Here is a 25,023-nt window from a genome sequence, read left to right on the forward strand (position 1 = left end):
ATCAGTTTAAATTTTCACATACAACTTTATTGTGATCAACATTGAGGAATGTCATCATCATCATCATCTCTCTTCACGTCAGAAATCCCTCGTTTTGCCAGAGCACAGTGAAGCTGAAATGAGCAGATATCTTAAAACTGCTATTAATGTGATTTTATTTGAGATTTCTGTACGTTTCCCTCTCTCACCTGTGACAGGAGCTAGAGATTCAGACAGACTCAAGCTTAAGTTTCATCTTCACAGGAGTCTTCTTGGGAATCGGGACCTAAAACAGCACACAAGTATAAACATACAGAGAAGAGAAAAGCAAATGCTAAATGCAAATAACAAAAACAAATACATTGAATCTACAATATCTGCAGTAGATTGTTGCAAATGTATGTCACTTGAGGATAAACAAAACAGATGCAAGTGAGAGTTTGTGTAGGGATCCTCAAAAATCATAAAAACGACACAAATTAAAACAAACTACCTAGATGACATTGTGGAGGGGAGGGGGGGGGGCATGGTTTAGCGAAGTCTGCAGTGGGAGAGAGAATCAGGAGACGAACGGTAAGTGAGTGGTTTGGACGGAAACGATCAACACCGGTCTCTTGTTTCAGTAATTGGCTTGGAGAGAGTATAAAATGCCAGGAGAGACAGGAGTTGTTGAGAGAGAGACGGACTGCTGACCACCGGAAGGAGTTAACCGGAAGCGTTTGCCGATAGAGTCTGCTAGTGTCAGAATAAGAGTCACCATTGGTGTTTGTAATGATTATTTTTGATTTATTAAAAACCTTGTCAGCAGTCCATCCGACCCCTTGTTCTCTTCCTCCTATAGCAGGAAGGGTTACCTCTCATACATCATCGTTTAGTGTTTAGCCAATGGCTAGGCGTCCAGGGTGTATAAGAGCATGAGCTACCAGTTCCTTGGCATGCGTCATTATCCGGGGCTGTGACTTTCTGAATGAGTATTATCTGCTCTGTGCTTCATCATAAGGCTTTATTTGTGCTGGGCCTCATCAGCTGCTGTTCTGTTTTGGGTTTGTTTTGTTTAGTGTTTGGTGTGCTGTTCTGTCACGAGCGAGTCGTCTCAAGTAAACAGCTGATCGAATCGTCTTGGGTGAACCGTTCTAAGTGAGCTGTTCGAGTGAATCATTTAAAGTGAACTGTTCAGTGAACGATGACTCTGTTTTCGTGATTTGTTTGAGTTTTTGTTTCCTTTTTCTAGTTTATTTCATTTCATTACTTTATTTTGTTTAGTATTTTCAAAGACTAGTATTTTTTTTGAATCCGTTCTTTTGAATTCAATTGTATTAGTAAATTTACATCTTTCATTTGTGTTTTGAATTATACTGATGCATTTATGACAATTTGCATTATTTTGTTTTCCATAACACTGCTCTTTAATGTTGTTTTCTTTGTTTGTTGGCAGGGCCTGGGCACCCGGGGGCAGACGCGTGACCAATTAGGTGGTAGGGTCTTCACTGTAGTCGTGGTCTTCTCTGACATGAGTCGTGGAGTGTGTGCTGTGCTGGTGTGTGTGCACTGAATTGGGTGCTCTTCATAGAGGTGATATCTTGAGACTGCCCTTGGGATCCTCTGCAGCCAACATTAGAAATTAATAAATTGAAGAGTGATTGCTGGTCAACACCTTTTATACAAAGGGACTGTCTTTTTAACAATTAATAAATTGTATGTTTTTTCAATCACCTGTCTCTGACTCCAACTGTGGTTAGGATCTGTGTGTGCCTTAGCTTAGGGGTTATATTAAATTCTTGGGGCGAAATCCCCCAAGTGGCGTAGTCGGAAATAATTAACTGAATTGAGCGTGGGTATAGATTGTTCCGCCCATTGTCATAAAATACAACCGTTACTCCCGAACGCTTTGCCTCACTCCTAAGAACTCACTTCACTGGTGCCGAAACCCGGGAAAGGAAGAAGGAGTACCGCCGCCATGCAGAGCCCGTCCTCCACGCCATTTGCGGACATCATCTCATCCCTCGCAGCCCTGCACCAAGAGCAATGTCAGGCCCTGCTGGACTTGAGAACTGATCAGGAGCGGCGGTTCCATGCCATCCTACAAGCCCAGCAGGAGGACCGTGAAAGGTTCCGAGCTGGATCGACCGGGAGGTTTGCGTAGAGGCCACGGGACCACCCGCGGTTCTCATTCACCTACCCCTGCACAAAATGGGACCGCAGGACGACCCGGAAGTGTTCCTAGAACTTTTTGAAAAGTCAACGAAATGTGCGGCTGGCCCCGCAACCAATGGCCAGTACAGCTGATCCCCCTGCTCTCGGGTGAGTCTCACAGGCCACCCCTGGTCAGGCAGGAGAGTACCAAATACCTGTGAGTATCTAGGGGTGTACATATCCGGCCTTGGTGGATTCAGGATGTAACCAAACCTCAATCCATCAAAGCCTGATTCAACTGGGGGCATTGGATACAAGCCGCATGGTTAAGGTGCAGTGCGTACATGGGGATATGGTGAAGTATCCGGTGGTCCCGATTATTGTTCAGTTCAGGGGTCAAAAGCATAGTGTGGAGGTAGCGGTTAGTCCCCACCTCTGGCATCCAATAATTTTGGGAACAATTGGCCCGCGTTTACTGTTTTATTGGGGTCGTTATGTTCGGATGCCTCTTGGGGAAATAAGGCACAGAAGGGGGCCGCGCGTGTGCTTGGCAGCGGCATATGCAGCATCTGAGGTCTGTCCTGAGATCGCTGAGGGGGGCTGGACTCACGGCCAACCCAAAGAAGTGTGCGATTGGGCGTGTAAGGTAAGGTATTTGGGCTTCCACTTGAGGCATGGAAGGAGGTAAGGCAGTTCTTGGGACTGGCAGGATATTATAGACTGTTTATTCCTAATTATTCGGACCTCACCAGCCCCTTGACTGACCTCACTAAAAAGGAGGTTCCAAATACGGTCCAGTGGACGGAGCCGTGTCAGCAGGCCTTTACCCAGGTCAAGGCTGCCCTGTGTGGTGGGCCGTTGTTACACTCTCCTGATTTTTCTCTCCCTTTTCTGTTGCAGACGGGCGCGTCAGACAGGGGGCTGGGTGCAGTCCTGTTGCAGGAGATAGAGGGGGAGGAACGGCCAGTACTGTACAATAGCTGGAATCTTTCAAAGAGAAAGGCTAAGTACAGGACCATAGAGAAAAGTGCCTTTCCATCAGATGGGCCATCCTCACCCTCTGCTATTATCTCCTGGGATGGGAGTTCACCCTCTGTTCGGACCATGCTCCGCTGCAGTGGCTCCACCACATGAAAGATACCAATGCGCGGATCACTCATTGGTATCTGGCTCTACAGCCTTTTAAGTTCAAGGTGTTCAGATGGCTGTGGCCGACTTCTTCTCCAGAAATGGGGGGTGGCGTGGTTAAGCGAAGTCTGCAGTGGGAGAGAGAATCAGGAGATGAACGGTGAGTGGTTTGGGCGGAAACGATCAACACCTGTCTCTTGTTTCAGTATATGGCGTAAAGAGAGTATAAAATGCCAGGAGAGACAGAAGCAGTCGAGAGAGAGATGGACTGCTGACCACCGGAAAGAGTTACGGTTGTGTTTGTAACGATTATTTTTGATTTATTAAAAACCTTGTCAGCAGTCCATCCGACCCCTTGTCTTCTTCCTTTCCTCCTACAAACTCACTACAGACATTAAATACAGGTTCACCCGCAATAGTCAAACACAAATGTGACTCTGCACCACAAAACCAGTCACAAGGGTCGATTTTGGGAAATTGAGATTTATACATCATGTGAAAGCTGAATAAATAATCTTTCCACTGATGTATGATTTGTTAGGAGGACAATATTTGGCCGAGATACAACTATTTGGATATCTGGAATCTGAGGGTGCAAAAAAAAGTTTATATATATATATATATATATATAGAGAGAGAGAGAGAGAGAGAATACATTTAAATTTGTGCAAGTTAAGTTTTTAGCAAGGCATTTTACTAAACAAAAATTAAGTTTTGATATATTTACAGTAGAAAATTTACAAAATATCTTCATGGAAGATGATTTTTGCTTTACATCCTAATGATTTTTGTCTTAAAAGAAAAATCTATAATTTTGAACATTACAATTTGGCTATTTAGCTATAATACCTTTCTACCTTTCTTTTTATTTATTTATTTTTTTACTTGGTGGCTGTATCTGTAGCGCCTCCGAGCAGATATTATCCACCAGGGGTGTCATGCACTTATTGTTTTTGAGGGCACCCATTGCGCACCAAACATACAAGCTAATCTAGCCAAGCTAACCGAAATCTCTGTTGGCTATTGTGTACTATTACTATATTACCATTGCTTTTGACCACTAGACATCAGTATTTAGTCAGAACTACCACGGCTGTAGCTAACAGATGATTTATTAAAGAAATATAAATTAATAGAAAAATACAGTACTGAAATATTTATAGAAAATGCAACATTCTTAAGCAATGTTTATACATACATTATATTAAACAAGAACGTATATATGCAATACACCACAACAGTGACTTTTAACAAACAATCAGACGCAATTTAAATTAGAAAATGGTCTTGTCTTTAACCCAGTGCCAAAAGTCAAACTCCTGGCCTTCTTGGTGGCAAAATCAACAATCAAAAATATTCAACAAAAATGTATATAAACAGAGTGCAAAATGCAATACACTGACTGGCAACACCGATGGAGTTTCGGTTACTTGCCACTGTCACCTCTGGCTCGCTTAGTTGGGGTCACTTCATCTACAGCGATATCATTGACTTGATTGCAAATGATTGCACAGATACTATTTAAACTGAACTGAGATTATTACATCACTGAATTCAATGATGAACTGTCTTTAACTGTCTTTTGCCATTATTGTCACAAAATTTCCTAATTAATGTTGTTCAGTTGCTTTGACACAATCTCTTTTGTTTAAAGCGCTATAAAAAAAATTAGACATAACAAATTATGGTCTTCTGTTTAACTTTCCAGTGACTTAAATGCCAAAAACCAATCACTGGCCCTCTTGCTTAATCCTCAATCAAATCCTTAATCCATTCTAATGGACACTAACAATGACTGATTTCTTTCCCTCAATCAATAAGGACGCTCTCTATCATACCTGCTATTTCACTTCCTGTTTTCTTGTAGAAATACTTGAATTCAAGGAATCTTTCAGTAATCTCCCAATCATCCACATTTTTATTAAAATGCACATTTCACATGAGCACAACATTCTGCTCAGTGTGGGAAATGTCAGGCGTAGAATGATCCCATAATATATGACATTTTACTTTCAAGATTGAAATGTGTGGCAAAAGAGTACAAAAAAACAATTAACTCATTTTGGATGTCTGGGCTCAAATAATGTGTCAACCTGCTTTCTTTTTTAGATGCCTTGACTTTCTGTAATTGGTTTTTCAACCATGGATCATGAAGGTACATAAGCTCTAGAGTGCCTAAGAAATTACCATTATGGACATCACCTAAGTCTTCAGTTTTACCTCTCAAAGGTAAATTTATTGACTCCAAGTACATACCGTATTTTCCGGACTATAAGTGGCACTTTTTTTCATAGTTTGGCTGGTCCTGTGACTCATAGCCAGGTGCGACTTATATATCAAAATGAATTTGACATGAACCAAGAGAAATGAACCAAGAGAAAACATTACCGTCTCCAGCCGCGAGAGGGCGCTCTATGCTGCTCAGTGCTCCTGTAGTCTACCACTGAAGACATAGAGTGCCCTCTCGTGGCTGGAGACGGTAATGTTTTCTCTTGGTTCTTGGTACTAAATAAATGTGACTTATAGTCCAGTGCGACTTATATATGTTTTTTTCCTTATCATGACGTATTTTTGGACTGATGCAACTTATACTTAAGTGCGACTGATAGTCCGAAAAATACAGTAGTCACAGCAAGGATCCTCTGCAAGAGATCTTTATTTCTTTCAGTTTCAGACTGAACTCTGCATCTGAATGTCAATGCCACTTGCAGATCTTACAGAAGACTGCAGGTTTTTCAATCCCTGTGAGCCCTGTTATTTTGTTGTTTTGGGAGTTTTTCATTTTACTTTATTTTTTGGACTATAAGTCGCACCTAAGTATAAGTCGCATCAGTCCAAAAATACGTCATGACGTGGAAAAAAACATATATAAGCCGCACTGGACTATAAGCACTGTAGACGGTAATGTTTTCGCTTGATTCATGTCAAATTAATTTTGATAAATCAGTCGCACCTGAATATAAGTTGCAGGACCATCCAAACTATGAAAAAAAGTGCAATTTATAGTCCGGAAAATACGTTATACTCCTGTTCACTATACAGAGGACTAAGAGAAGATCTCAGAACACATGGCACACAAATTAGTGCATTTGCACTCTCACTATTAATTCACCAATCCCTTTTACACACAGTTACAACGCTGATATGAAATGTTTAAATACTTAATAGAAATGGTTCACTGGGGCAAACAAACAAAAATAATAATAAAATAATAAATAGAATACCTTTGTAACACCAGAATTTCCATCAGTATCCAAAATTTTTCAATCATGATCTTACTAGGAAAACTAGATTCTGCTAAATGTGACAGTTAGCTTAACAGCTTTCTAGCAACCTATGCACATACAGGGTTAAAAGTGTTCTACATTATGAACTTTAACCCAAAACCCTTTAGTTTCATATATAGTAGATAATTGCGACCCTGCCTGTGAAAACTTATTTTATTTTTTATTTATGGTTTTCTAACATCAAATCATTCTACATAATCTAAAGAACATTGTGACAATATAACATTAATATCTTTAATATTGTCAGAGTATGATCATGTCAGAGATTGAAATTATAATGAAATAAATGCTTGAAATCAAACTGCAATGTTCTTTATCTCATAATTATTTAGATTTGATGCTTTAGTCTGGTTTTCACAGGCAAAATCTCAGTGACATACTGATTACCTCCTTCATCTGGGAGAAGATCTGTGGAAACGTTTTCGGGAAGATCTGTGGGAACGTCCTCGGGAAGATCTGTGGAACCGTCCTCGGGAAGATCTGTGGAACCATCCTCGGGAAGATCTGTGGAACCGTCCTCGGGAAGATCTGTTGAACCGTCCTCGGGAAGATCTGTGGAACCGTCCTCGGGAAGATCTGTGGAACCGTCCTCGGGAAGATCTGTGGAACCGTCCTCGGGAAGATCTGTGGAACCGTCCTCGGGAAGATCTGTTGAACCGTCCTCGGGAAGATCTGTGGAACCGTCCTCGGGAAGATCTGTGGAACCGTCCTCGGGAAGATCTGTGGAAACGTCCTCAGAAAAAGCTGTTGGAACTTCCTCTCGGGAAGCTGTGGGAACGTCCTCAAGAAAAGCTGTGGGTATATACCCTGGGGAAGCTGTGGGAACGTCCTCCGGAAGAGTGGGTGAGGGCAAGGTTCCATCTGTGTATGAGGAAGATGTAGACGTCATTATTGAATTAACTAGTTATTCACTAGCTAGAATGCACTGTGATAGTTAGCTAAAGTCTGCTAACATAGTTAGTCAACAGGAGAATGCTGGCAATTGGATACAAATTGAAGATCTATATATCTGGATCAAAATTATATTATTTTCATTTTCAGTGGTAAAAACATAACCTATTGAATATTGAATTGACATGTGACACACAACAGTACAGTGAAGCCTCTGTCCAGCACAGTTAAAATCGTGTTCCAGGAGGACTGATATTTCGTCTAGGCCTCCCTCTGGTCTAGTGTGTTAAAGGGATGGTTCATTTTCAAATTACATTTTGATATGTTTTAGCTTACCTCAAGGGTATCCAAGATGTAGGTTTCTTTGTTTCCGCAGTATTTCCCATTTTGATATTTTTAGGTCAAACCGCTCTATCCATTGACGGTTTATCAGCATCCCTCCTACACCCCATCTCCTCACTATGAGTTAACTTTATATTATTGTCATTTTCAGTGGTAAAAACATAACCTATTGAATATTGAATTGACATGTGACACACAACAGTACAGTGAAGCCTCTGTCCAGCACAGTTAAAATCGTGTTCCAGGAGGACTGATATTTCGTCTAGGCCTCCCTCTGGTCTAGTGTGTTAAAGGGATGGTTCATTTTCAAATTACATTTTGATATGTTTTAGCTTACCTCAAGGGTATCCAAGATGTAGGTTTCTTTGTTTCCGCAGTATTTCCCATTTTGATATTTTTAGGTCAAACCGCTCTATCCATTGACGGTTTATCAGCATCCCTCCTACACCCCATCTCCTCACTATGAGTTAACTTTATGAATAGACGGGGAAGTGGGGGTACTCTAGGTTCGGGCCCTTCCCCGGACAGCACGCCAAATATGCATACCATACCTCAGCTAATTATATGTAAGCATGAACTTGTGAACTGTCTACGGTTTACACAGAGATTTCGGAAGTGTTACCTTTCACTGTGAAGATCTGAACATATTTAGACGCACATGAAATTGCAATGGAAGATGATTTCAATATATCCATAGACAACTTAGAATTTTTTTCACAACCATATTTATTTGAACCAGAATACACAGATCAAGTATTCAGACCGATGGAGGAAGCATCCGCTGCAGGCAGCACATCTTCAAGCATCAGAGAGACAGAAATCTCTTCAAAATTGGTGGTGTTTTAGTATCAAATGTTGTGTGATGCCAACAGAAGTGGAGACCATATGTTGTCACAAATGGAACACTGCAATGCCACAACTAGCTACAGGACGACAAGGACATTGACAGTATCGCATCACACACCTGCCTGACTGAAGATCCTGAGTTTTCTCCGCTGTTGAGTCGCAGCATTTTACACGTTGTGTTTAGTTTGCCACGTATAAACTGGAGGCGACATCCAATGCCAGATGGACCTAATGGCACGCCGTCAATAGAGTGAGTAATGTGTTGTATTTTTATTATAATCGCAGTGATTACAATTACTATATTATATTTCAGACAGTGCAGATAAATGGCGTATTGTGTGGTAAACAGTAAACAATGAGTGATGTACACGCGCGAGAGATCACTTCCGGCACTTTCCGCGCTTGCGCAGACTAAGCCAGAGCGCGCACATCACATGAGTCACGACATTAGGAAGTACGCGCGCCCTCAAATCAGTTGGACGTGGTTCTGTACAAGAGGTAAAAACTAGGGATGCACCGAATATTCGGCCGCCGAAAATGGCCCAAAAGTGCATTTTCGGTTTTCAGCCGATAGACTTATCACCGAAGAAACATGTCCGAAATGTAGTGATGACGCAAACCGAAACCGCGACCTGCATGTAAACCTGCATAGCGTAGACCACGAGCTCCCCGCGACATTCACTTCACACCAGTGAGAACATTCTTTCTCTTCTTATTCCTTTATTCGGAGCACTAAAGTGTCTCCTAACAAAGAGATTAAGATGGACCACGAAGTGAAAACAAAGAAAAGTACATTCTTATAGAGTCTGTTAGCACACGTCTCACTGAGATCTTTTCGGATCCTCTGCACTTCATCGCGAATGTGCTTGATCCGCGTTATAAAGACCATTACTTGGATGCGGAAATAAGGCAGCGCGCACAAGAAATAATCCAGGCCGCGCTGGATGCGGAGAACCCGCGTGGAGACGGAGAAGCGCCAAGTGCAGGAGACAGATCAGAGCGCAGAAAAAAAGACTTGTCTCTGCACCAGATGAGGGGCATGCACCCTCGTTGTCTGATATGTTCAGTGAAATTCTGCAAGAAAGTGCCTCAAATAATAGTAATACGTTTGCTATTTTATTCTTAGGCTACTATATACGTGACATTATTTATATATATATTAGTGCTGTCAAAATTAGCGCGTTAACGCATTCGATTAATTTGAAATATTTAACGCGTAAAAAAAAAATAACGCAATTAACGCGGTTGCAGTTTTTTTTATTTCCGGTTGTGGCCTATGTGTGTTCAACGTGCAAAGAAATATGGATAAGACCAAGGAAGGACTTTTAGATGGAAAGTTTCAGTATAAAACTCTGCCGGATTACTCTTCAGTCTGCCACAAGAAACATTACTCTTCATTCAGTCTGCCACAAGAAACAGCAACATTAAAATCATGAACTCCAATGTCATTGTTTAAAAAAACAAAAAAACAATGACTGTAACAGTGCGTAAATCAGACCTTTCTGTAACGCTAACGTTAATAAGCTTAAACGAAAATAACGAAATAATTGTGTAGCGGAGTATTTTTTGTACACAGTGCCGCGAACTGTCAATCACTCCTGTACGCGTGCATCACTGTCCTCCTCAGCTGCAGCAACTTGCGCTCTCTTCATCAAGCTTTAAAACAAAAAGGGGACAAAAATATCATATTGTCTTTGTGCATAGGCTATAGATTAATTAGATAAATGAATATCTAAATTTGTGCCTAGCCGCTATGGTATTTTTTTAGAAAAAGATGCTGCAGCCAATGAGCAGCCAGCGGGGGCTGGCTGCAGGACGACTCAACCTCTGCAGACAGTTTTTAATGTTTATCAGACAATAAATACTCAAGATTTTGCTTTAGTATAATTTTCGGGACAATTAGGGCCAGATTCAGGAGTCGGGACAACAGTTTAGATTTCGGGACTGTCCCGAATTTTTCGGGGCGTCTGGTCACCCTACCTGAAAGAGCTGCATTGCTTCATTAGCTTGAGTCTGACCTGCAGTGATGATATTCAGATTTTGTGTGGTGTCAATCAGCGAATCATCTGATTCTGATCTTGTTCTTTCAGTATTCAGAGTCTGAAGCCAAGAAAACTTATTAAGTGTTGTTGTTAACTGTATTTGATTTTTAACCGAACCGAGTGTGGTGTACACTCACAACGAGTTTCACACACCTTCTCCGGCCACGTTGAGTTGTTGACACTTAACAGTGGGAAAAGCGACACATGCGCTATTCACTTGTATAACTTAAGGGTGAATGGGTAATGTAGTTTCTGCTCTGGGTGGGATGAATTAGGAAGCTTGCATTGTGAAGGGCGCTCTGAAAATCGGCAGTGCAGGTAAAAGATTAAAACCTCTATTAAAACAGATGTCCAAATGAGCGTACCGGTACGCTACAAGCACGTTCTGGGCGCACGGAGAGGTGGCGGTACGCTCAAGAGCTATATTTGGAAGTGGCGGTACTGAGTACAGGTGCTTACCGGCCCACTTAAAGCACTGGCAATGACTATACTTTGGAATTTTTTTGCAGTCCACTTAGAATTCAACATGGAAATCATTTTTGTTTTTTTATTGGCATCGATTGTTTTGAAATTCAAATGGTACTTACATGCCTGTGTTTTAATTCTGTAATAAATATGGCTTTCAGGCCAACAGTTAATTTGGAGGATATTGATGGTTTATTGCAGGTATGTTGTTTACATGAGAAAATCTGTGTTACAAGTTAAACAAAAATTCCAATAAACAATCATATTTTGAATTTAAATAGTTTCTTTGTCTTGAGTTTACATTAATTATTTACATTTTACATTTACATATCCAAAAAGTTTTAAATCGCGATTAATCGCGATTAATTTTAAAAAATTGTGCGATTAATTAGTTAATTTTTTTTAATCGATTGACAGCACTAATATATATATATATATATATATATATATATATATATATATATATATATATATATATATAGATATATATATATATATATATATATATATATATATATATATAGATAGATATATAGACACACACACACACACATATATACATACATAATATCAGATTGTAGCCATATTTCTGCTAGATTTCTGCTTTAATTTGATAAAAAAAATTATTTATGCCCTGGCCCTATTTAAATACACTCTCTCAAATATTTCTCAAATGTCAGGCAGGTGACAAGCTCAACTGCTCAACAGCTTTATATGTCTGAAGTCCTCATCCCCAGAAGTGATAACAGTCTGGCCTACTGGAGAAGTAATGCACTTTCTAGTCCTACAGAGAAACATTTAAAATGCACTTCACCTAAATGCACTTTGTTTTTATGAGAGAACAGCTCATTTTAAAACCTTTCTGCATGCCAGTAGGCCTGTACAATATTATTTAATATACACATGAGTGGGATACATTTTTAGTTGGAATTTTATTTTATACTGTGCATTGTTGCAATGTGCTTAATAAATATTTGCATAATTTGTAATTATGTATTTGTATGGTTTTTAAAAAAAAATAATTTATGTAATTGTAATTATCTTTGAAACTTTAATATTAATTTATGCAATTGCAATGTCTTAAATTTTAGTAAAGTTAGTACACGGTCATATCAATAAATGCAATGGTACTAATATTTGGCATAATTTATCTTGGAGTTTCGGTTTTCGGCCTTGGTTTTCTCTTTTTCGGTTTCGGCCAAGAATTTTCATTTCGGTGCAGCCCTAATAAAGACGATATAAATAGTGTTCGTTTTCTTACACAAACCGCTCGTTTCGTGTCTCAGGTCATCAATGTGTACTTATGATGGGGAATGGTTTCATTTGGACTCCTCTGTGCATGCTCTTTGAGGTGGTGACCTTAGACCTCCATTATATGAGTCACAGACAAGAACAGTTTGACCTAAAAATATCAAAATGGAAACTACTGAGGAACCAAAGACACCTACATCTTGGATGTCCTTGAGGTAAGCTAAAACATATCAAAACTTTTTTTTTTAAAGTGAACTTTCGCTTTAATCCGTCCCTGGTCTTCTGTTCAAATAGCCTCATAAAAGCTTTTATTTCAGGCCGGTCCAGTCAAATTCAACTGGAAAGGGTTTAGACCTGTTTTTTAAGCATCTCTGAATTACCTGTAAAATTCACATAGACTCCCACTTCACAGAAAGTAAGAACCTTTGAATTCCCAGGAATATTCACAGTCACATAGCGTCCCTTCATCCCAGGACACGAGAAGCTGTTGGTTGCTCCTGCTGGAATAGAGGAAACTGTAGCACATCTGGAGAAAAAATGAAAGAGTGAGTTCCTTTTGTTGCTCATTATTAGTATGACTCTAAACTTGTATTTTATTCTCTCATCACTGAATGTATTTAATATGATTAACTCTTTATTTTACAACACAAGGTAGATTTTTACATTGGATACTTCCAACTTATGTAAAATATGTTTTACAATATTTTTGTTATTTATTTATTATTACATCACTAAGCAGCTAAGCAAATGTGCAATTATTTGTCATGAAACTGAAATGTTCACTTTTAATACAAATATATATAACACCATGTTTTGTCTGACATCTGGGCACTGTCATACTGTGTTTTACCATGAAATCATGTAAAATATATCCTGCAGTGCTGCAAAACTAGTAACTATTACTAGTTATTATATTAAGAGTTGTTTCTGCAGTTATGTGATCACTGGAGGTAAACCGTTTGTGTGACACAAGCTGCCATTTTATAAAGATTCAACATCAACTATCTAATCATTAGGTAGATAAACCAGTGTTTCCTCCACCGATCATTGCAATTTAAAATAAATAAATAAATAAAATTATAATAATTTACCTGATCTTTGAATGTGAGTTCACTGTCTTTATTGAATGGAATGGAATGAAAAAGCAGTTTACTATTAAATAATTGTGCAAAAGTCTTTGTGTTGCAATAAACAGCCTACAACATGACCAGCAAACAGATTTCTCTTATGATCTGCTTCTTTTTAGTTCAAAACACACAAGCCTAGTCTGATTCAGGAACAAGTGACTTGTATAAAAAGACAAGCAGTGTTGGGGACTAACGGAATACATGTACCGGCGTTATGTATTCAAAATACGAATCATGAGTAACTGTATTCCGTTACAGTTACAATTTAAATAGTTGGTAATTAGAATAAAGTTACATTGTTGAAATCAATTACATGAGGATTACATGAGGATACTTCTCTGTTTCACAATCTCTAAATAACGTTTATATAAAAATTAAGGCAACTTCATGCAACTTCATGAAGCCCCAATATAAAAACGAAAAAATGCGCTGTTTGCGTGATCAGTCACATGGAGTCGGAAGAGGAGCAGCGGGAGCTCAGCTATAGGTAGAGATGGAGCTGAAACAACAGAGCCAGGGCAAGAATGCGTTTATATCTTGGAAATTTAAACAGCATTTCACACTAAAAAAAGAGGGAGAACAAAATATATCTGTGCACTGCAACCTCTGCTTACCAGCAACCAACCTCCTTTTGGCATTCAAAGACTCCACTTCCAACCTGAAGAAGCATCTTATAGTAAGTAATTTTTTTCTTTAAATTAGCCAGGTTTAGTCTTCTGCTGTAGTTTTACTGGTCACCTTGCTATTTTATAGTTGTATCAGGTAGCTACCAGGTCTATAACGATATGCAATGTGATATGAAACTGAAATCACGATGACACTCATATCGACGAACTGCGTGTCCATTAGAGATTTGCACAAAACTTTTGCAATTTTTTTTTCAAAATGTCGACAAAAAACTATTTTGAAATGACGGTGTTTCCATTAACCAATGTTATCCGACTAAAACTTCATTTTTGTCCTCTCACAATAAGTAAAATCATTCCAAAAACCATGGCAACGTACGTTGGTAGGTTTATGTACTATATCCCAGCCACTGCGCTGACCATTATTATTAATTGATGGAAATGTATGTGTTTCAGCAAATGAGGTGTTTCAGCACTAAAAGACTGCTTTAAAACTTTCACAGAGACCTCAAACATAAAGCGCAAAGGCTTTCTGTAAAGTGAATTTCGTTTTGTATTAATTTTATCTTAATTTTAATCAACGTTTCATCAAAAATTTTCCTGGATTTAATAAATAAGTAAATATAGCATACTCATACCACTTGGCTAGCAACATGGGTTCAGGATAGTGCTAAAACAATTTCAGTGTTATTAATTTGTGCTCTTTGTGTCTTTCTTTATGTTAGAGGAAGCATTCCAGTGTCTTGCATAGAGCAGAAATGGCATCAGATGATGGTGGTGAAGGAAGTGCCATGCCAACCCCACCTCCTTTCAAACAAGCAACACTCAGCAGCACCTCAGCAATCACCCAAAGTAAAGTAAACTCCTTGGTTCTTGAGTTCATAATTGCAGATGTGCAGCCCTTTTCTTTAGTGGAGAATGCCTCATTCTGTGAAATGACTGAAGGAATTAGTGGGGGTAGGACACACGTGCAGAAAAACATTGGTGCAGCGCATTGAAAGGGGATTTCAAAATATGAAGGAGGCAATTACTAAAACTCTTCAGGATGTTCAAACCATTTGCACAACAGCAGATATATGGACGGTTCATCATAGGAGTTTCATGGGAATCACATGTCATTGGATTGAGCCAGAGACATTAGATCAAAAGTCTGCTGCGTTGGCATGTGAAAGGATAAGGGGCCGCCACACCTATGATGTCATTGCTGCCAAAGTTAGTCAGATTCTTGCAGAATTCCAGATCCAAGGCAAAGTCAGTGCCACAGTCACTGGCAATCGTATCAATTTCGTTAAGGCATCCAATGAATATGGAGGCTGTGAAATGGATGATAAGATGGATAGCAAAGATGATGTGCAGTTTGCTGATGTCTCTGCAGTTCTTCAGGAAGAGCAAGAGGAGCTAAACTTTTAAACCATCGATGTGCCGCACATACCTTGAATCTTATCGCCACAACTGGTCTAGACAAAGCTGCCTCACAGGGTGTTTCTCGAAAATTATATAGAAGTGCAATGTCTTAATGTGCTGCAATCTGGAATAAGGCTCATCGCTCATCAGGTGCTGCTGATGCAATTGAGGAAATTGTCCAAATGAGATGTTTTGGTACCTTCAGTGACTAGTTGGAGCTCAGAGTATCATGCAATCGAGAAGTTGATGAGTCTCACTGAGAGTCAGCTCAATGGAATCTGTGACCAGCTGAAATTGGCCAAACTGCATCCTCAAGAGACAATGTTTCTAAAAGAGTACACAGCCATACTGAAACCTTTTGCCTACTCAATCAACCTGCTCCAGGGAGAAAAGAACTGTTCCTTTGGATACATAGTTCCCACCATTCTCAGCCTAAAAGCCATGTAAGCTGAAAAGTTGACCCAAGTGCAGTTCTCAGCCCACAACCTCTCAGCTGTTATAAAAGCCATTGACACTCGATTTGGGCAGGTGTTGGACTCCCATGAGGCAAGGATGGCGGCTTCCACCATCCCAAAGTTTCGACTGTGGTGGCTTGCTGATGAAGAGAGGGGAGCCATGAAAACAGCAATGGTCCAAGAGTCTTGTCTTCTTCATAAAGAGCCTTCTGAGGATGCCGGCACCACTGGAAATGCCGCAGTCGGAGGTGATCCAGAAGATGATGAAAACTTTTTCACTTTTGAGACAACACAGATGACAAGTTCATCAGTGGAGGAAGAGGTGCACAGGTATCTCCAGGATCCAGACAAGTCATTGGCTTCATTGAAGATGTATCCAATGATCAGAGACCTCTTCTCAAAGTACAATACTACTCTGCCATCAAGTGCTCCTGTTGAGCGGCTTTTTAGCCAGGGAGAACTTATTTTCACTCCACATTGTAACAAAATGACAGATAAGTACTTTGAGCAGGCTCTACTGCTGCAATACAACCGACTTTACTGGAATATTGACATGTAGAGTAGGTGGGTCAAATATGTAGGTAGGTGGCTCAAAACATATTGGCCTTTAGGTTCACAGGCTTTTTTAAAGCATGTAAATTGGCAATCTCATTATTATAAAACCAATTGTCTTTTTTTCACCTGATCAACACCTTACAATGCCTATTGCAAATGTTAGAAAAAAAGTTTTTCACCCTATGTTAGGTTCAACTTTGACATTTTGGATAGGCTGATTTGCTGCTAGCCTTTGTTGTTGCATTACCAAGAATGTTTTTCAATATAACATGGTTTCATGAGGGTAAGATTATATTTGGTGGCATTGCTTAAAAAATTATATTATTTTGCCATCACATTCAGTTTGAGATTGTTTTATTTTGATGGACCATTATTAGTGTGTCTATCTTGATGAAAGAACATTTAATATGAATATAGTCAGCTGTAACAATCTGGACATTTTTTATGGAAGATTTACAGAAACAGAATATTTGTATTTTCACACTTAAAATAAAGTAAATAAAGAAACTGAAAAAGGAAAATTCGTAAATTCTTCTCTTTTTTTCTTTTTTTTTACCAAGCAAAACATCTTTTGCATAAACACCCTCATAGTCTTTGTTCCTCTACAGCAAATATAAAAATGTTGCACTTTCAGGGAGACTTGGGCCTAACACATTCAGCCAGTTGGAACAGAAAAACACAACAGAATAGGCCTGTTTAGTAAGCAGGATTTGATGGCCGCATTGCTACACTTCTAAAATGCAATTCAATGTGTAAGTAATCCAAGTATTCAGAATACGTTACTCAGATTGAGTAACGTACTGGAATACGTTACAAATTACATTTTTGTGCATGTATTCTGTAACGGAATACATTTTGAAAGTAACCTTCCCAACACTGAAGACAAGAGTGAGCAGTTGGAATCAGTAAGACAAATCCTTCACTGAACTGAATCGACATCCCACTCAGTTACTGAACTTCAAATACAAATCTTAACTGTCTCAGCACTAGGGTTGGCTATCGTTTGAATTTTATCGATTCCGATTCCGCTTCTTATCAATTCGTAGTTTCGATTCCAATAAGATAAAAATAAAATCCAATATAAAAAAATTAAGTCAAACATTTATTCTTTCTTTTTACAAAGCATTTTAAATTTTACAAAGCATCTGTTTTACAAAGCATATCTCAATAACATGAGCAAAAATCAGCAGCATACAAAACTTTTTTGGTTATTTTGCCTGTGCTTTAAAAAAAAAAAAATACCATAGCAAAAACATAAATAAAACTATATTAATATAAATTTAAAATATTAAAGTGTTACAGACAAGTAAACAGTCAGTAATGATAGGAACAAACTAATCAATATCATAAATAAATACAACTAAACAAAATTTCAGGTAGAGAAACTAATTAAAAGTTTGCATAGTATAAATATAGCAAAAATACTGTACATGTGTGTTTTCTTTCTCATAAGTTTCTCATAAGTCTCGTAAGACAAAAACGGCTGTGTTTATGATGATATACTGATGTAGTTTTCTGCATATTGGTCGACAAATATGAAAGTCGTCAGTTTTGGCTCGGAACAACCTTTTCTACAGCTGAAATACACAGAGCGGAACCCACAGCGTGACCGCTGCTCTCTGTGCACACTCTTGCGATTCATGTGCGCTGCATCGTCGTTTTTAATCAAATTGAATGGGAATGCAGGAATCGTTAAGCAGAATTTAAATGGAGGCGTCTTATCGAATACCCAGTTCTTGGAAATTTGGAACCGGTTCTAAAATGGAATCGGTTTTCGATACCCAACCCTACTTAACACCTGCAAATAATCAGTACATTAAACACACACATATGTTTGCATGAAGATACAAACTTCCCAAAATCTCCATGTAAGAATATATCAGAGAGACTCACACTGGGTTGCCAAAAACTGAAGAATCGTTTCCAATCCGAATCACTGCCCCGTTTATCCAGTTTTCACAGTTCCCTCTTTGACAGATTCTGTTAGTGATGGTCACTCTGTTCACAGTGTACGTCTTCTTCAGATCCAGCTTCCACCAGGGGTTATTTATTTTTTTTGTACCAGAACAGACGTCGTTTGACCCATCCACAGCGTTTTGGGCACCAAAGTTGTTAAATGTTTTCGACTGAACGGCTGTTCCCCAACTTGCTACGTTCACTGGAATATGTTCAAGAGAAAACCGTACTTACTATTACAATTCTTCATTACAACCATGTATAGCCCTGCTTGGCTTCTTAAGTTCATTGGTTTTCATCATGTGTCTGAAAATATTTCACAGCAGCACATACTCTCTTACAAAAGATGTAGTAGTTTTTAATTCACAGAATCTCACCTTCTGTTTCTGCTTTCATCTGAACTGAGAAAAAGCCTTGGAATGAGAAACAGAATGATGATCATTATTTAGCAACTTAAATGGATAGTTTATATGAGCATAAGCATATATTTAGTTGTTTTTTTGTTGTTGTTGGTGTGTGTGTATATATACATACATATATATATATATATATATATATATATATATATATATATACATACATACATACATACATACATACATACATATATATATATATATATATATATATATATATATATATATATATATATATATATATTCTATTTGGGATTTTGAATAATCTCTTAAAACGTATTAGTATCTTATATATTTTAGCTTAAAATGTTTTTGTTTCAGGGTGTTTAGATAACATGAACAACAACACATTCAAGTATCATTTAGGGTCTGTGTTTATTAAGTGTTTCTCTGTCTGAAAGATGAAGCTGAAAACAGACTGTAGGTCATTAAGATATGAGATATGATTGTATGTTTTACTTACCCAGTAAAGATAACAGACTCTTGTAGAAAACTCTCATGTTCATTTCAGGCGATTCAAGATTCTTTCTGCTTTTGTTTGATGAGCTTTGAACAAATGTTGTTCCTGGGAGAAATATATTAGTTCAAGTTACATCAGAGTCACATGATCCTAGTTCTCCTCCCACTTTTCTTTCTTTCAAAATTGTTTACACACACACACAAATACATAAATAAAATATAAATTATTATTTTCTTAAACATTTTAGCAACAAAAATGTTTCACTGAAAATAATGATAATCTGTAACTTCAGTGATTTATGATTTCAAAATGTCAGTGCTATTAAAATGGCACATTATTTATTTTGGCTGACAAATCAAGTCAAAGAATGAATTTCATGTTGACATGCTTACATTGAATATTAGGTGTTAACAACAATATCAAACTCCACCAAGGAACCTGAAAGCACACAAACACCGTCTGTTTCTAGATGATGTAAACCTCTTATTAAAATGTGAATTGTCACAATAGGAGTTCATGTCATTTGTTTTTCTTATTCACAACAAGTTTTCTTTGAGTCATTTGCTTAGGAAGCATGTTCAAAAAAACATGAATATAAATGTAAATGTAAATGTAAATGTTCCTAAAGTGTTTATTCAGAAGAGCACGAACATATGAGGAAGCACACTATGATTGGCGTCTTGGGGTTTGAGAGCAGCCAGGACATCATTATGTCTTAACATACATGTCCAAACTTCACTTACATTAATCTGCCACAAATCTTACTTGCTTACAAATGTCTGCTTAGCATTTACATTACATTTACATTTAATAATTTAGCAGACGCTTTTATCCAAAGCGACTTACAAATGAGAACAATAGAAGCAGTCAGGTCAACAAGAGAACAACAACAGTATACAAGTGCCATGACAAGTCTCAGTTAGTCTAGTATAGAACGCATAGCCAGGTTTTATTTATTTATTTTTTAATAAATGAAAAGAAGGAAAAGTGCTAATATTAGTTGGTTAAGTGCTGGCGAAAAAGATGAGTCTTTAGATGTTTCTTGAAAATGAGTAAAGACTCAGCTGTACGAATTGAGATTGGGAGGTCATTCCACCTGCTGGGCACAATCCAGGAAAAGGTCTGTGAGAGTGATTTTGATTCACTTAACTTACAGTTCTATCCAAAAATAGACTTTTTTGCCGAAATACAAAAACAACTTTAAATAATTTATATTGCTAGCTTAGCCTTGGAGATTTATTTATTATTAGTAGTTGTCCTATTCTTTTAACTAGGCCTATGTATTGGCAGAAGAACGGATGTCGTGCTGACAATCATAAACAACAGCACGTGGTGTCACAGGCGGTGGTCTTCAGAGTGCACCTGGAAAGACAATAATGGACGACTCTCGTCTCATCGTGGAAGTTGAGAAATAGCAAGTTCTTTATGATCCACACAATGTACTTTATAAAGACTTGCAGGAGAAGGAAAAAGCATGGGATGAAGTTGCAGCGGCTCTTATTGCAGATGGTAATTAATTTTACAGTGTTTTTGACGCTTTCGCTGGCACACGAGCAAACAACTCAATATTTGATTCAAAATTGATTCAATTGGAACCATTTATTTACTATTTCTAAATTACACATAAGCACACAAATAACAAAAGCAGGTGATACATGCATATATATAATAAACAAGTAAATGCTGATTTCAAGATGAGCAGGAAGTCAAGGCTGTGAACCATTTACAATACACATAATTTAAAACCGTTTATTAAATTGGTTTTCAGGGTGTTTTTTGGTAAATTTGATTGCAAACAAACCCAGTGACAAGATGGTAATATGCACCATGTTCTCTCCTACGTCGGTTAATGGGATGAACCCAAAGTCTGGGTCTTTTTAGTCTGCTTAATAACAAATATAGCGCGATGGCCTTTCTTCTATCAACAACACGTACTGCACGGAAAACAAAGACAGCAAAACAAAGATCCAACAAAAGTAACAATTAAATTATTAATTAAAAAAGCTTCTTGCCAAGTCTTTTTATTTTAATGTATTTTAAGTGGAAATAAAGCAATGCGAGCACTCTGACCAAAACCCGCTGTTCAGTTGCGCGCTGCCTCCGCTGCCGGTGTGAAAGCAAAATAGGCGCGCGCTGCTTCTGCTCTGCCTACCTGCTGCTAACGCGCTGCTTCTGCTCTGCTGAAACTTGCGGTGTGAACCCGGCCTCAGAATTAATTCATTGAACCACACTGAGAAATTCTTTGGTACAAGTTGTAATGGAAAGTAGGTCAGTCTCGAAAACCTCACGAAAAATGCATGCCATAGTTCGGACAAAGTTGCTTTTATCTTCATTAAAATTTGAGGGGAATGTTCCTCTCATCATAAAGGACAGATTTCAGGTTGTCATTTTTGTGCTCAGGCCCTAATAATGACTACTGGTTAGGTTGCAACCCTCTATGGACACCTTGGCAATTGAATTGCCATTGGCTAGTAAATATTTTTGTTAAAAGTTTTAAAAGTGTATTTTAAAAAACTGCGCCATTTTAACAATATTATATATAATATTTGTAAAATGGCACAATTGTTTTTAAAATACACTTAACATCAGTCAGTCAAGCTTTATAATAATCAAGTATTATTTCATATAACCTAAGTAATTAGAAGTAAATTTGTTAACCATGTTTGAATGCATATTAGTCATTTTTAACTGAACATTTTAACTTGAGAGGTGCAGTGTTAATTTCGTTGACTAAATATTTTCGTCATTATTTTCGTCACGAATATATTTTTGCGGACGAAAACGAAACGAAAACTAAAATAGAAGGCACTGATGGAGACTAAAACTATGACTAAATTGATTGACATTATCGTCAACGAATAAAGGACGAGACGAAAATAGACTGTGACGAAAATCAAATCAGCAGACGGGAGAGATGCGAGGAATGAGCAAAAGAACCGGCAAAACAGAACAGACTGCATGAGAGAAGAGAACCAATCCGAGCCTGACTTATTGAGACGTGAAGCGAAGGTTTTCAGTTTTTAAATGAGCTCCCGGGAAGACGGCATTCGAAGAGGTGATGTCTAAAAGAGCGACAAAATGTCCACAGCTCACTTCACGTTTGACGACGAACAAAACAAAACAAAGCGTAAAGCACGCGGAGCGCTCATTCGTGGCAAGAACACCACCAATTTGAAAAGACATTTACAGACGAGCCACCCGGACATTTTCTCAAATGTAATTTCACAACGATGTTCTTTTGTTTATTGAGCTAAGCAAAATTGGAAGACTGCAGTGCGTAGATATTGTAGCATTAAATATTACGAACTGAAAAGTAATGTAAAATAGCCCCTTCTTCAAGTTAGATGAGAGCACAATACTAATACGTAATATTATGATACATACATTTGATTAATACCAATGTTTAGTATATTTTATAATGTTCTACTTGTTGACAATATCACAAATATTTCTATATTAGCCATGTTAAACGTGAATGTTCAAATCCTATCATTATACATACTAATCTAGCAATATTGTAGTATTTAAAACATACAATATTGCTAGACAAATGAATACCTTATAAAATCTTGTTACTTTTTTTATCCACCCAATTTACTTTAAATGTATGCACTTATTGTTCAGCTCAGCTGTAAGCTTTAAGGTCCTGGACCTAACTTTATTTTTCTTTTATTGATGGTCAATTGGCAGCTAGTTATTGTTTACATTATCATGACAGTGTTTGTTGCTGCATAAAAGCTTTTGAATCGAAATAAAGACACAGTTGTGTTGAAATAAAGTTGAATTTGTGTTTTATATATTTTGGTTAAGTTTGTTTCCTATACCAGCTGTAAAAAATTGTCTAGTAAATCTGTTATTGATTTTAGTCTTATTTTAGTCGACTAAAATACCAAGCAATTTTAGTCGACTAAAATAAGACTAAAATTAAAACAAATCAGATGACTAAAACTTGACTAAAACTAAAAAGAATTATAGTCAAAAGACTAAGACTAAAACTAAATTAAAATTTTGTGTCAAAATTAACACTGGAGAGGTGGTTGTTTTTTCTGTCATTCAGTGTTTCTGACAAAAAATAAATTAAAAATTGGGGAAAAACCTAACAAAATACTGGTAGGATAATATTGATACAGATTCTAATAAGAACTATAAAACACACTTAAGGATTACTAAGGATTAATGAGCAGCTGGATTCATGAATATTAATCAGGTTTTGTGTGTTCGCGTGATCTGATTTGCTGAAATCAAAACAGGAAAATACAACAAAAAATATTGTTTAAATGTAGCGAGTCAATTCACTCAATCTCTCGGTCTCTGTGTGTGTTTGAGATGAACTGAGAAATATCACAGATCGCTTGACGGAGAGTGAAACCCTGAAGCGCCCAGTCAGAGTGTTTGCGAGTGAAAATATATCTATACTTAGCCTCCAACTCACACACTGGCAATTATTCAACCCGCCAAAGTGGCTAGTTGGAGTCACTGTGTTACCCGCCAAGAGCAAAATCCACCCGCATTTGGCGGGTGTTAATGTCAAGCCCTGATCATTATAAAGATCTAAGCCTCAAGCATCGACGACAGTTCGCTGTTTTTCAATGGAAATCTTATAAAGACTGTATTTATTACATTTGTGTAAGCAATACACATAAAAACATGATCAATGGAAACGCAGTACATACCAGATCCGTCGTAATAACGAGTCATAAACACATCCACAGCTGTAAATCCCGGTTTAGTTAGAAAGGTAAGGGTCCACTGAACGACATCTCATGGAGCACGTTTGGTCCAACGAAGCAATAACATTCTCAGGCCGGTGACACACTGGATTCGTGGCGTCTCGGCTGCGTGCCAGAAGCGTGGTGTCTTGCTTTGCGTTTTCTGTGTCTTTACACACCAGAAGCGTGCCTGCACGCGGCGCTGGCGCGCTGCTGCTACTGTAGGTGACATAGAGGGAGGCTGCCGAAAAACCAGGCTCTTGTCTTCATGAGAACAATATAAACTTTTTTTTTTTACACACCTACTGATAGGACACCGTCAACAGTATTGACGGCAAAATAGACTATGTTTGACAGGTGCAATATTTGAAAATCGATAGTTATTTATTTATTTATTTTTAATTACATTTATATCTGAATTTATGTCAACCTACAGACTTTCAAATATCAAAATGTCATGAATTAATATGTATTTGTGTACAAAATGAGATATAAACATATTTTCCTATTATATTTTGCCTGGAAACGCTTCCAACGCGCGCGTGTCGTGGTAAAAATAGGCGTTGGTTCTATTTCTAGCATGCACGCTTTTTCTGGACGGCTCACGCAGGCAGTCTGCCAGCTCTAATCTGTTAACATGGGAGCCGAATTAAAAACAGACACGCCACGCAGCTGAGACGCTTGCGCCACGCAACCAGTGTGTCGCCGGCCTCAGTATTTTCTGTAATTGGCAAACAAAGTTAAATCTTTTTATATTTTTATCACAATAAAGCAACCTATCACCCAGCCTATCCATAAGCTCGTAGTTCTAAACGAGCATGGGTCGTTGTAAAAGAACCAATAAAGACATTGACATCGCAAGTCTGGGAAGCTTTCCGATCTGGGTAAGACCACTGAACAATTGCAGTAGTGTCTGACACAAATGAGAAATGTCTGATGTTGCACTCCGCG

General features: G+C 38.1%; 2 protein-coding genes across 2 annotated transcripts in view; both read right to left on the reverse strand.

The window, feature by feature from the left end:
- LOC127951793 (uncharacterized) lies at nucleotides 1–24,288 on the reverse strand. Its single transcript, XM_052549834.1, has 8 exons — nucleotides 24,037–24,288; nucleotides 19,367–19,468; nucleotides 18,865–18,900; nucleotides 18,425–18,689; nucleotides 12,745–12,890; nucleotides 6,915–7,388; nucleotides 189–265; nucleotides 1–113 (listed from the first exon to the last, which is right to left on the reverse strand). The coding sequence occupies exons 1-7, from the start codon at nucleotides 24,059–24,061 to the stop codon at nucleotides 225–227; spliced, it is 1,089 nt and encodes a 362-aa protein (XP_052405794.1). The 5' UTR covers nucleotides 24,062–24,288; the 3' UTR covers nucleotides 1–113; nucleotides 189–224.
- LOC127951795 (pentraxin fusion protein) overlaps nucleotides 1–25,023 on the reverse strand; it is a 421,943-nt gene that overhangs the window by 133,321 nt on the left and 263,599 nt on the right. The window lies entirely within an intron of this gene.

This window comes from Carassius gibelio, chromosome B3 (genome assembly GCF_023724105.1).
Source record: "Carassius gibelio isolate Cgi1373 ecotype wild population from Czech Republic chromosome B3, carGib1.2-hapl.c, whole genome shotgun sequence".
NCBI classification, from domain to species: Eukaryota; Metazoa; Chordata; class Actinopteri; order Cypriniformes; family Cyprinidae; genus Carassius; species Carassius gibelio.